General features: G+C 38.7%; 1 protein-coding gene across 1 annotated transcript in view; it reads right to left on the bottom strand.

Moving 5' to 3' along the window:
• The window catches only part of LGR6 (leucine rich repeat containing G protein-coupled receptor 6), a 140,635-nt gene that overhangs the window by 7,389 nt on the left and 119,178 nt on the right, over window positions 1-14,068 (bottom strand). The window contains exons 7-12 of the mRNA XM_088153408.1: window positions 7,974-8,042; window positions 6,828-6,899; window positions 5,552-5,623; window positions 4,604-4,669; window positions 3,816-3,887; window positions 1,477-1,548 (exon numbers count right to left, since the gene is read on the bottom strand). Of these exons, the coding sequence (XP_088009534.1) occupies window positions 1,477-1,548; window positions 3,816-3,887; window positions 4,604-4,669; window positions 5,552-5,623; window positions 6,828-6,899; window positions 7,974-8,042 (423 nt within the window). The remainder of the gene's footprint in view (window positions 1-1,476; window positions 1,549-3,815; window positions 3,888-4,603; window positions 4,670-5,551; window positions 5,624-6,827; window positions 6,900-7,973; window positions 8,043-14,068) is intronic.

The following is a 14,068-nucleotide window of genomic DNA, read 5'->3' as shown; positions in this document are numbered from 1 at the left end:
TGCACAGGGCATATTGGAGTAGACAAGAAAGAGGTGTGCGGGACCCATTGCAGCAGCATCCCACAATGCATTTATTCTAGATGATTTAGCATTTGTATAGTTACTGCTTAAACTAAGATTTGAATAAGATGCTTGTTTGTTTATTTTAAAGCTAATAAGAATCTTTGGGATGTGGCGATGAGATATTGCTATGAATAAACCAAGAAATAAAGTATAAAGCATATGCCTCTATTAAGGCTAAGAGCAAACTGATACTTATGTTTTTCTATGTGTTTTTAGAATGAGGGCCACACCAGGTAATATATTTTTAAAAAATTAATAGCAGTGATGAGTTGGGACTAAGGTGTGCTAGTATGGGGATGGGCAGGAAGAGTCTGAGCTCCTGTTTGGCCTAGGAAGGAAGCAGTTGTTAGTGCTATCTTGTAAGGAAAATTAAAACCACCTCTCTCAGGTGACATAGTCTTGATATCTCAGAAACACAATAGGAATGCTTGGCCCTATAAACAGATGTCATGTGTTCCTTCCAGTCTCATACATGGTTACAGCACACTAACATTGCAGAACATGGTAAACATCAGTATAATGATCCAGTATGCAGACTATTTTATTAGTCTCTGCTGGCCACTCACCTTACAACTACAGCTTTAATAGGACTAGTGACAGCATAACACTTTTGGCTTATATTAGTATCTTTATATCGCAATTTTCTACAAAAGGCAATACCCAAGGTGGCTAGCAATAAAAATACTTAAAGCATGATAAATGAGACACATAAATTAAAACACAAGACACAACAGTGAACTCCCAGGAACTGACATAGACATTATCTGTAGAAAAGCATGCACTCCTATATTTGTGACTATATACCAATATGCCAGAATATGACTATAGGAAAATACAGTGTTATGCTTAGCCCATCATTTTGGCAGTTCTGTCATGCTTCTTTCCTATTAGAGACTGTAATATTTCTCCTTATGGTCACAATGGAACCAATCTTGAATATCTACTGAAATCATTTAAAATGTACCCAAATATCCCCACCTTGAGACAATGAAGCTCAATAGTTTGCTATTTCCATGCAGGCTACTTAAATTTACTTTTGACGTATTGTCATGATTCCTTGAAGCTAGGGAACTCAGTCTGTGCACCCTGTCCTCTATCTTCAGCCACCATCTTTAAAGAAACCAACTAGCAATGCTTTTTTCTTTTTCTCTCTTTCTTTTCATTCATTTTATATCTTTCCCCATAAATCAGCCACTTCTGTTTAATAAAAAAAAAAAAAGGGGAAAGTCACCCTTAAGTCAAGTTAATCACCAGGTCACTAGTTCATATGTTTATATTATATTCATATTGTTTACTTGGCAATAATACCAACGTGGTTTGCCATGGCCTTCTTGTGGGATATTTCCCAGCCACCCCCAGGGTTAAATTTCCATGGAGGGCATATATCTGTTCTATACCGTTAGTGTAACTTACAGCTTGGTGAGAGAATGGAGTGTCAGAAAAGCTTCAGAGTGGATAAACTGAATGTAATTCCAACTCAGGTCTCTGCAAAGCAAAATACATTCTGTGATGGACAAAAATATGCTCTACACTAGTTTTTCTCAACTTATTGCCCTCCAGGTAGCAATTTTATTTAATTGATTTCTATATATTTAATCAATGCTGCTGGCTGGGAATTACGAGAACTGTAATCTAACATATTTAGGGGGCATTAGGATGCTCAAATGTAAGGCTATAGATGCTGATCCTACTGCTTTGCACAGCTATCCATTATAACCAAAACCCATATGTTCAGTTTAAATGGGGATGCTACCTTCTTGTAAGCCAAAGGGAATTCCTTGGTATTCCTGAATGGTATTCAGAGGAATTCATGTTTGCATGAAGATTTCAGGATAACTTCTCTTTTGCAGAAGATGTTTTTATTCATCACTGATGTCTTTATTCTAACTGCTGTTGGAAACCCATTTTCAGCAGCCATATTTTTGTACAGGGCTTTGTCTACGTTCCACTTTTTAGATGTCAACACTGGTGCTATACAGTTTATACAGCTGGTATATGTAAAAGTTGCAATCTGTTGTGAAGGACACTGATCAGAAAAAGGCAACCCTACCTCTAGACTTTAGATGACAATCCCATCAACTCGTGCTGACATGAGCGGTGGCAAGATTACCTGTCACTGGGTTTTAGATGTAGTAGCAAGATGTTGATTTAAATTTTTTTTTAGAAATATAGGCCTTTGAAATACAAACTATCTGGTAACATAACAAGCAATCTGAGGTAGCCAGATTTCCAGAATAAAAATGGGGATACATCAATTTCTCAAGAATCCCAAGGAAAAATTATAAAACAAGAACAGACTGGAAATTAATTTCTGGGGAAAAAACCCCAAACCTCTCTGCAAGGAAGCAGCTTTCAGAAATTCCAAATACTTCATATTCCTAATTGTACCCCTTGCATGTAAAATGATTTCCAGGTCAGACCAAATTAATGGATAATTAATAACAATAAACCCCTCTATCAGTGAGGAAATAGAACAGATTTTCTTTTCCATCCCCATCTCCCATTCTACCTGGGTGTGCCTCAGATTTAATGAATGAAAGAAAACTCAGGAACTGTCAAGGTGGCATGATTATCTGATGCCATCTTTATGACTATTGCTTCCCATGCTGCCATTGCCTTTCCTACTGCATGTATAGTACTTAAATCAGGACTACCACAAATAGGCTTCGAAAATCTGGGTGACTGAGAGATTGTTTGGTGTCATCTAGTGGGCATCCAGATTTTCTCAGCCCAAATACAGCAGTCCTACTCATGGAAGCATAAGGAGCACTGAATATGGAAGAAGTGCTCCATGCAGTGGCTCACACAAGCTTTCTGCTGTCTGCACTGCTGTTACTGCTGTTGTCCATCTGGGAAAAACTCTTAAAAACTGGAACATTTACTGGTTTGGGATGTGACGTGGCTTATCCCAGCAAACTTGGGACTTCTAGGGGATATGTGGATATGTGTGTGTGTCTCTCTCTGTGCACACTTTAATAAGTCATGTGGTGGTAGAATGTTATGAAGATACCTTCTAACCTATATTCCTGCACCTTCAGCCAGGAGACTGGTATAAGGAAGAGGATGGAAATCAATGCTGGGAACGTTGAGGTTAAAAGAATTGACATATAACTATTTTTTGCAGAGCAGTTAGAATTGTTGACAAGCTAGCAAGGCAAATTAATGGTGAAGCTTTGTTTGTTTATTAAATATTTATGTTTGTAGATAAAAAATTGGAAATATTTTGCAATGCAGATTAGTTTCTGCTCCTGTCTGTGATTTTGTGATTTTAAAATATTTGTGATTTTGAGGAAAGTAACATATGTTAACTTTTCAGTGTATGAGAGAGAAATGACACAAAAAAGGCAACCTTCCCCAATATGATGTTCTCCAGAGGAGTGGGATTTTCACTCCCCAAATCCCTACCCAGCACAATCATTAGTCATGCTGGCTAGTGATTGTAGAGTTGGGGGACATACACTATAATCCAACATTTCTGGAGGGTACTAGGTGGGAAAGACTGTTATTATGTGTTTATATTTTAAATTCATTTCTGCAGGTGCTTTTGCAGGCCTGGGTCTGTGCTCAATAGATTGTATTGGGGTCGAATGTTGGGTGACCATGGACTAGTAAGGCCACTTACTCTGAAGAATTCTTTATACAGCTGAGCTTGTAATCTTGCCAAGAGCACAATGCCTTACTCTGTTCACAATCTCCTGACTCTTTTCTTCTACAACAAAACCCCCTGAGAGCTCCCTGCTGACTGTACTTACATGGAGCGCAAGACTGTGAGCTGCCCAAAGGTGTCTGCTCCAATTTCGTGGATACAGTTGTGCTGAAGGCCACTACAAGGACAGAAAGGCTGCAGTGAGGGAGAAAAACTTGCTTCACTGGCAACAGAAGAAAGCACTTCTGTCAAGAAGGTTACTTCTATTAAGGATTGCACAGGGATTCAAATTTCAAGGGAAAGTGGGTCAAGGAATACATCCACCCAATCCTCTCCCACCCTTTTCCCCTTGAATAGCCTCGGGCTTGGGGCAGTGCACCATTCAAATCAAAAGCGTGCAAGTAACAAAGTTTCTTTTTACCAAGAGTTCCCAGGCCTCTTCAACATCTGCTCCTGCTATGGAGCTTGGAGAGCTCCATGACACCAGATGATATTCTCAGCCACAAGAATACCATATCTAAAGGGAACAGGCAGGAAACACTGGGAACTCTGTGCTTTCATGTCTTGCTTTCACTCTAACCTTTGTAACTCAGACTCTGTTATAAAATATTTCTGATGCTCCCTTTATTTTCAGCACCAGGACAATACAAAGACTAATTCAAGCTTTCATGTTGTCTACTGGGCACAGTCAGAGAGGAAGGTGGGAGGATGGAGAGAGAGAGAATGAGAGAAAGAAAGCTTTCCCCCCTAACATCAGATATAAAACCTCTGGAGGAGTCCAGACTAGGTCGTTGGTGTACCAGGTTTAATCTCTCAGTTGTTCACACATACCCACCAGATGCTCAGCAAGTTACTCAGACCTGGTAATTTTACAGCAAAGCAACAGTTACTCACATTTCTTCCAGCTTCTGGCACTGGTGAAAACTGGGCAGTTTCTCAATGTGATTGTGTGAGAGCTCACTGTATGGAAAATAACAAAGGTTAGAACAAAGTCAGCCTTCTTAAAGGCCCTCTTGGCATGTATGTGGTGCAGAGGAAGGGAGTGGATGACCTCAGGCTATGCAGCTGGGGAAGCAGGAAACCCCACAGACAGGTAAGTCTGCCTTGTGCCCAACTGATGCTTGGCACTGCTCCTTTTATTCATTTCTTTATCCGGTTTCTGGTATTATTCCTTGATTACCCCAATCCACTTCTTCTTAACTTGTCTTTTTATTACACCCAGTTTAATAAAAAGCCAGAGCTATAAGCAACTCTTATTTGGTGTCTCTCTAAGACAGTAGAGGGCTTTGCAGCCCTTCAGTTATTGCTTCCCAATAGTTCCTAATAGCCCAAATATTAAGGGATGTTGGGTTATAGTTCAGCAGCAAGTGGAAAGCTACAAGTTCTCCACCACTCCTTTAGAAGCTGACAAACACATGTTGTCCCCCACATGTAAGAGATTTAAAAAATCTTTAAATGGATTTGTTTGTGAGCTGGGAATGTTCAAGTGCTAGAGTCTTATTCTACAGCCCATATTTCTCAATTGCAGCAGCATCTCCTTCAACTTGCATCAAAACATATTTTATTTCAATCATGGATTTTTTCTCTCTACCACCCCCCTGTTTTTTTGCATTCAGGATCCTCAATTTATGCAAGCAACCTGAAAAAGGACACAGATGTAATCACACAGTTCCCTTGTTATCAGTTCCTGGAATGGAGAAAGGAGCAAAATGAAACACTTGCCATGACTGTGCAAAAGCACTTTCATGTCTGACTGCTCAACAAAAGGACCTATGGATGGTGTATTGGTAATAAAGACAACTCCCCAAAGCCTGAAGAAAGTAAAATGTGCTTATAACTCACAGAACTCGCAGGGTGGCTAACTGCTGACACATCCCTCCCGGAAGCAAACGGATTCCAGCCTGGGTCAAAGTCCTGCAGGAGAGAAAAAGAGTGCATCACCCTTTGCAGTGAGGCTTCAGGAGTGGGAAGACTGCTGGATGAATGATTGGAGTTACATTAAAAGAGATTTACCATGTAGCCTGTGAACATCTCCTTGACATAATTGCACAATTTCCAAGACAATAATGTATTCATTTATTTGAAGGAAATTAAGGAAACAACACAAAGATGAGTTGGAAAGTTTTCCTTAGATTTTTCCCCGTTTCTAAACTCACATAATCCTCTGTTATCCCAATAGAAAAATGAAACAGAGAAATTGATATATAATTGGTTCAACAGCTGTTCTTATGTAAAACAATGCAGAATAATGGTATTTTTCCAGCTATAGGAAGATATAAAGATTTATGTGATGGCATTGCTAAAGGAGCTGTGCTTTATTAGTTTTCCACTTTCCTGAATGATTATGTTTTTTGGAACAGGAATGGGGAAACTATGGTTCTCCAGATGTTGCTGAACTAAAATTCCCGGCTGTCCCAACCAGCATTGCAGGGGTAAGGAATGCTGGGAGATGTAATTCAGCAACATCAGCAGGCAGTATTATTTTAGAGTGATGTTATAGTAGTGTGTGATGAGTTAGCATCTGATATCAGATGGGAGCTATACACAGTTAGGTTGCTTCTTTAGCAGAATAGAAATCTGATTAGGCAAAGTATGTATTTTTGGTCAGAAATGAGGACATTACCAGTATCTTTCTGCCTTAGAAAACAGTGACATAGCACATTCACCCACATGCACACACAGCATCCACAGCAAAGCACAATGATGCCAAAATGACAATATGAGTGCAGTGACATCATTATGCAAATGCTGTGATTAAGTCCTCACATCCTGATGTCTGATGCAAATCTCATAACTGGCAGCATTTTCATGAGGATGTTGTCACACATGTTTTATCATTTCCCCTTCCTCCCCCCGCTCTGGGACTTTCATGCACAGAGGCATCCACAGGAGGGGAAGGCCCAGATGAGGGCGCTGCAATGTCATGACACAAACTCCGCCCCTTATGCACACTATCTCAGTATGAAAGAACAGAGCTTGGGTTGTGACATCACAATGCATATTTCACCATTCTGTCATCATCAAGATTAGTACAGATGCCTATGATACTACTGTAAGCATAACTGAGAGAGATTGGGGATCAGTGAGTAGCCCTGAATTTTATGGCTCTATTTCTTACATAATCTGGAGTACAGGATTCCCAGCAAATGCTTTCTCTGGAATAGCCTGGATGTTGTTGTTATGGAAGCCCCTGTTAAACACACACACAAACAAAAATGCTAGGATGGTTAAAAGAAACAGGAGTATTCTTTTATCTTTTGTGTCACTAGAAGCTGACACAGATCATGTTTCCCACCTGCATGAACATGCAACCATATTAATAATTTTATTTGTCAAACTATTATTTCATATATCCTGCACGAAAACAAAAGTTGTGTTTTAATCCTCCAGCTACTCCATGATATATGCGTGTCTGTGTCTATAGTTTATGGGATGGAAACATGGAACGAAAACTGCAAACCAATTACCAAATTCAGCTTTTTACTAAATCTGAATTAGAGCAATTGTCTAATATCATATGGCAATCAGAAGTTATAACATTAGAATATGCATTGTCAAGCACAAGAGACATCCTCTGTGCTCAAAGAAGCCAACAATGTAAAGTTGAGAGTCTGTATCTGTATTCTGGGAGCAGTGTAATTTCATGTCACCAAGGCAACCAAAGTATTCCAGTTGTGTGGAATGCAGAAACTGGAAGCGTCATTCACCAAATTAGGAGCATGTGGATACACCTTAATGACTGGGAAATCTACTCATAATGCATGCATCTTGCTTGGGATGTCACAAATCGTCCATGTCATAAAAGAATGAATGGACTTCAGTGAGGTGGAAAACAGGAGAATTCCACTGAAAGTAATAATTAGAAGCCCAAAACTTTCACTGGGGGCAGAAAAACAGCAGGAGCAGTAAAAATTAGCAGAGCAAAAAGGAAAAAGAAAAGTATACCCCTGTTAGAGCTGTGTGCTTTTAACAGCTCTATCCAGACCTATAAGTGTGCACCTATGTCATCACTGGGGTCAAAGCCATTGTTAATAAAGCCCACAGCAGTTTCCCTGCTGGTAATTACCAGTATGGAAATTTTATAATACACTAATGATGTCTGTGAAACATTTACTGCCATGCTGGAGAGGATCAAGCAGAATTATGGAGAAATGGTGAAAGAATGCACATTAGGGCTTGGTATGGTAGTTCTGCCCACATTAGAGCTGAGCCCAAATGATCCGTTTGAACATTATTCCTACAGAAAGCACAAAAAATGTCTTACAGCTCTTGAAGTCGACTGAGTGACTTAATCGCCATTGGGAATTCCACCAACTCATTATAATTTAGGTCCCTGGGAGGAAAAAAGGCAAATCAACATTAAGAATCTTTAAAAAGTTCACCAGAGTTTATCATATTGCAAAGGGTTAGGAACAGATGAGTTTCCCAGAATCATTCTGTCACATGACTAGAAAACATGACGTATCAAAGAAATGATGGGAGGTTCATCTGATCTGGGTCCAAGTAGCCTCCAATCTCCTAGGGAAATTGCTTTTTTGGCTCCATAACAATTGTACCTGGTGTCTTCTCTCAGGTGTGTGCAGGCTGCCATTTTAGCTTAATCTAACATTTTAGTGTCCTGCCCTACCCTCATTATTGTCCTAAAATATCTGTAAAGCTGAAGGAAAATACTTTTTTCCCCCCAATCTGGCAGCCTCCAAGTTTGTTGAAAACACACCTGGCTGAAGATTTTTGGAACAGTAGTTCAACACATTTGGGGGACACCAGGTCAGCGAAGGCTGCTTTAGTGCATGTATAAATATTATACTTTCTTCACAGCTTGCTCTGCTTTGCCTGGTTTCCGATAGCAGCAAGAGCACCCCTGAAGCTAGTACAGCAGCCTCCACTCAAAGTATTTGCTGCCAGGATAAGTGATGTATGACAACTTTAAATACATGTAAAGAGTGCAGCTGCCATTCTAATAACCCTTAATTTACTTACCCTGGTTGACAGACAGGAATTTGACACATTTTCCAAAAGAGATAAAAGTCTAAAAATATGTTGCTCCCTCATTAGAAATGTCATGTGTGAACTAGTTCCTGGATCTTAGAAAAAGGGCAGAATACCCAAACTGTGATAAATACCTTTTCATACATTCCTACCTTTAATTGCTACTACACGAGCATATAAAATCGCCCAAAGGATGTTCTAAGGATGGTGATGCTGGAGCCATGACACATTTATCATATATTATCATATGAATTAGTGTCACTAAATATATAAGGCGAAAATGAGATTTAATATCATGGTCTGTTTGTAATAAGATTCTCAATATTAATACTTCTTTTTTTGTGGTCAGAGTGTGCACCCATACCATTATTTGTGGATTAGAATTAATCCAGATTTCGGTAGAGACAGTTCCCCACTATTCTATTGTTAAGATAGTGGGCTAATGCAAATTAAAATATTGTTTTCAGTAGTATAAAAGCTTATCAAAGTCATAATAATAGTTTTATCTTTGGGCTTAGGAATGTATGCAACAAAATTACTTAATTACAATTTCCTTGGCATGTACCACTTCAGTTCCAGGTACTTCTTCCCTATGCCATAAGTGTTCTTTACATGGAAGTAAAAAGCTGGTACAAAGTTAGCAAATTCCAAAGGTGCTTGACATTGCTAGGTTAGCACCATTTCAGATAAAGTTTTTATAATAACTTGTAAGGAATCACAGCATGATGAAAATTGTTTTGTTACAGGACAATATACCTGATGGCATGTTAATAGATCCCAAGATAGATAGATAGATAGATAGATAGATAGATAGATAGATAGATAGATAGATAGATAGATAGATATGAATTAAATGGAGTTTGCCATCTAATGCATAGCAATGGCCACTTGTAGATACTTCCAGCTCCACTCAAGTTGTTGTTGTTGTTCAGTCGTTAAGTCGTGTCCAACTCTTCGTGACCCCATGAACCATATTGCGCCAGGCCTTCCTGTCCTTCACTGCCTCCCTGAGTTTGCTCAGTTTCATGCTCATTGCTTCAGTGATGCTATCTAACCATCTCATCCTCTGCCGTCCACTCAGGTAGTGCCTTGTAATTATCCTGTATCTCTTATGTGCTCTTCTATCCAATGCAATAGTTTCTATTTAAAATCCAGAGACCCCAGTTAAACACTGCAGTAGGTATACCTAAGATGACTGACTTCATTGAGAGTAAGTGAAGCAAATATTAATTTTTGTTAGACTGAGGCCAGAAAAATTTTCTAGAACAGCTTTCCTCTGTGGCCACAGTTGAAATACTTGGACTTGCAGTCCCATCATACTTGAGAGTGAGAAGATTGGGGGAAACTGCCATTGATCTTTTAGTACCAGTCTTCTGTGATACACTTTTGATTACAAACTTCCATACTGCACAACATTTCTACAAGAGGCACAAGGATCACCTCAGTTCTTGGATCGACATGGATCAAAGGCAATAAAAGAGACTGGCAAAAACAAAATAGCTAGATCCTATCACTGATGACATAAGCAGAAGCTTACAAGAACTCAGAGAAAGAGCTACTGACAGATAATCTTGACAAAATAATGTCCATCAGGTCACAAAGAGTCAGAAGTAATTGAACAATGCTTGCCTATCTTTACAATTAAGTTTCAGACATGGGAACCCTCAGTTTTAAACCCTGTTTATGAGATCAGCCTAAGGAATGCATATTGTTAGAAAGATATGATGATAAATCTTCCATTGTTATGCTCCCAAATGGTTAGGCATAAGTGATAACAGTAAATTCTCCATCAGTTTGATTGAAGTATTCCAATTATAAAGAAATGTTTCTATTGCTGTTTGAACTTTCCTTGTGTCCCATCATAACTCCACAAATGGTGGTGGGCGAGAGTTAAGCCTGAGGGAAAATGGGAGATGAGGAATGAGTGCAAAGCAGCTAGAGAAGAATTTTTTTTTAATCCATTCAATCGTGTCCAATTCTTGGAGACCCTGCAGTTTTCTTGGCAAGGTTTTTCAGAAGTGCCTCTTTCCTAGGGCTGAGAGAAAGTGACTGGGCCAAGGTCACCCAGCTGGCTTTGTGCCTAGGTGGGACTAGAACTCACAGTCTCCCAGTTTCTAGCCTGATGCCTTAACCATTACACCAGACTGGCTCTCAGAGAAGACAATAGGAACATTAAAAAAAAAAAAAAGACTATGATGACTGAAAGGCAGCCCTAAATGAGAGGAAGATGCAGTGGTCCACCAGAATGAAGGGATTTGGGATCAGAGAGAAGAGTCTAATAACTCAGGATTGAGGATTAGAAAAGGCAATGGCCCTAGAAAATGAGTAGTAAAAGAAAGTATATGGGAAGGGGGGGGGGGACCCAGAAATATAAAACAAAAAAACTGCATTAGGTTGCAATTGCTGGTAGCTTGCTAAACTGGAGTTTTCAGAATCAGTACAATTTCAAACAATGAATATGTGGAGCTATAAAATATAAGACATCCATATATCTAGCTCTATAATGAGAATAATGTTACGCAGAGTCTTCCATGAATCCAAGAAAACTGGCGGCCCTTGCTATGATCTATTGTAGAAATGGTAGAGAACCCAACACATTACTTGACAATGAATATAATTAGCACAACTCCCCTTTTTTTTGTTTTTGTACTTCCTCTTTAAAGTGCTCTGATCCAACACCATTTTTTTTAAAATGATGATTGTGATTTTGGCTTGCCTATCTAGTAGAATACATGTATCTACAAGAATAGTTCTTCCTCCATAAATACTGGCATTCTTTACAATGTTGAGAGCAAATCTGAATAAAGCCTGTGCTTGGCTGAGATAGAATATATTGTATTTTAAGCAGATCTGTCTGGGAAAAGGAGCCATCACTGAATTTAGTCTGCAAATGCATTTCTTGGCAAAGTTAAGTTATACCAGATACAAACAATCTGTTTGTACAACAAAAGAACTTTCTCACAGATTACTCTTACAAATACTAATGTTGGGCAGGGCAAAATATCAATGCTATTTATGAAGCCTTTGAGGTTTAAGCACGTGCACTCAAAGAAAGTTGAATGGATACAACTGCAGAATGGAAAGAAATAAATGTTAAAACTGGAGGAATATTGACACAGAGAAGACCAGCATATGCCACTGTAAAAGGTGAGAGAAGAATGGCATAGGTACAACAGAAAGCAGGAGAGAGGATACATTTAGGCAGGAAAAAAACCTTACTTTAAGAACTTGCTAAGGCTTAAAACTGACATTCATGCAGAATGTATTTTAAAGTATGTGAAACAGAATTTGAAAAGTAACTACCCTAGGGAGAGTGTGTTTCCTTTGCTAATGAGGATTCAAAGCCTGCATTTTCCCCATATTTACTTTCTGGTGGTGATTATGTTATTTCTTTTGTTATAATGGCTTGCTACATTTAAGATTTTTTGCAATAATGTTTTACTTTTGTCAAGAAAATTTCTAGGGAAAAAGGATATTATAGCACAAATCTGATTGAAACTATTTCCTCAGATTTACAATACTTTTACTATACTCAATTCAGTAGGATTCCCCCTATGTCAGCCTTCCCTAAATTTGTGTCCTCCACATGTATTGGATTACAAATCTGAGAATACTCAAGGAACATCTGGAGAAGATAATTTTATGGGAGGCTGCTCACAGTCAAACCTTGCCATTGAAAACGGAGCCAGGGACATTTCTCTATAGCTACTACTGTGGAACTGATGACTTCACAAGGTCATTGTGTACAATAACAATAGCAACAATATTGAGTTATTTATGGGCTGAAGTAAAGATACTTTGGGCTATTCAATAAATGTTTAAACTGAAATATATTACCTACGGCAGCAGTGTAATATCATGCAACATGTAGGATGTTAGCTTTGGCAAGTTATTCCCCATATTTCATAATATTTCTGAAAGAGGCACTGTTCTAGGTTTGCTAATTCCTTCAGGCTGTGCAAGTAGACTTCTTCTAGCTGTGAGATCTCCTCTGCTTTTTTATGACAATCCTCACATCCACTCAAGAGCAGCAAATTAAAAACGATGGTTCACGGGTAAGGACATACATCATTCAGACAAAAGAAGAGGGTACCTCTAAGCTCAAACCCAGCCAAGGAATCACAACTATGCTTATAATTCTTTCTCACAAAAATCAAGCCTTGTTTCTCTGATGACATTTTCTTTGTTTCAATAGTTTAATTGTGGAGGTAGAGGTAGAGAAAATCTAGGCTTGCTGTTGGCATTATTGGACAATTGGGAATAATAAAAAATCTCATTTTCCACAACAAATCACCAAGAGATTTTTCAATAATCCCTGAATTGATTAGCCTTTTGCTGACCCATGAACATCCAAAGCTGATATGTGAATGAACAATTAAGAAATCCACCGTGGGAGTTTTCTAGATAGATTTGGGAACTTAGCCAGATCACCATTTCAAGTTTTCATTTAAATCAATATAGGCTCAGTTTCTTTCTTTCTTTCTTTCTTTTAATGTTAACAGTTCTCTACATTTCAGACTATCATTCCTACTGTGCAGATACTGTTTCTTCAGACCCTATATTACTCTGTTACTAGGAAAATACAGTTCTCTCTCTGGCCAGTGCTGACCTCAGTTTGGAAGGTGACTGAAAGATTATCACAGCTGTCAACTGGATGGTACCTGTGATACTATTTAAGTCAGCTAGCTGGGAATTATGGGAGTTAAAATCCAATATATGCAAGGAGGATACCAAATTATCAAAATCTGAATTTGGTTCAATAATTTGATCCTCTGGCACCTCTTACTAACATTATACTTTTTTGTTTTACCTTTTAAAAATATTATGTGTTGAATACACAGACCTCCTTTTAACATCAGAATCAAGAAAATATTCATGGAATAAAATAAATCAAGAAGAGGAAAATGAGGAACACTGGCACCCTCCCCCCGGCCCAAAAAAGAAGACTTTGTTCTCCCCTTAGCCAGACAACTTAAACTAGAAGTAAAAAAGCATATGAAAAGAGGCTATTACTACCCATACTAACAGCCTTCTGGAGCTCAGTCATACTGCCAAAAATAATGGGGAATGGGTGTGAGAGGCATGACCATAAACTTCTATGCAAATGTACAGCTGTCCAGTCAGGTTTTGCACCTAGTATAGCTTTTAAAATTGAAACCTTTTAACATTTCTCCCTTTCTCCTGGAAAAGCAACATGCCAACTGAAGTTGTTATTGCTCTGGAAAACTTCCATGGACTCATATTTAGAACACCAATCTGTGTTTACTTAGGAGTAAAAGTAAATTGGCAGTAGCAAAATGATGATTGCTGGTTTAGGCTGCTAGAGTGATTAGCCTGAACCAGCAACACAGCTAGAATCTATTAATAACT

This window comes from Python bivittatus, unplaced genomic scaffold (assembly GCF_059951505.1).
Source record: "Python bivittatus isolate LINGU-HERP-01145 unplaced genomic scaffold, Pbiv_v1 ctg000700_np1212, whole genome shotgun sequence".
NCBI lineage: Eukaryota > Metazoa > Chordata > Lepidosauria > Squamata > Pythonidae > Python > Python bivittatus.
The sequence above is the reverse complement of the archived record's forward strand: the minus strand, read 5'-3'. Positions and strand labels throughout refer to the sequence as shown.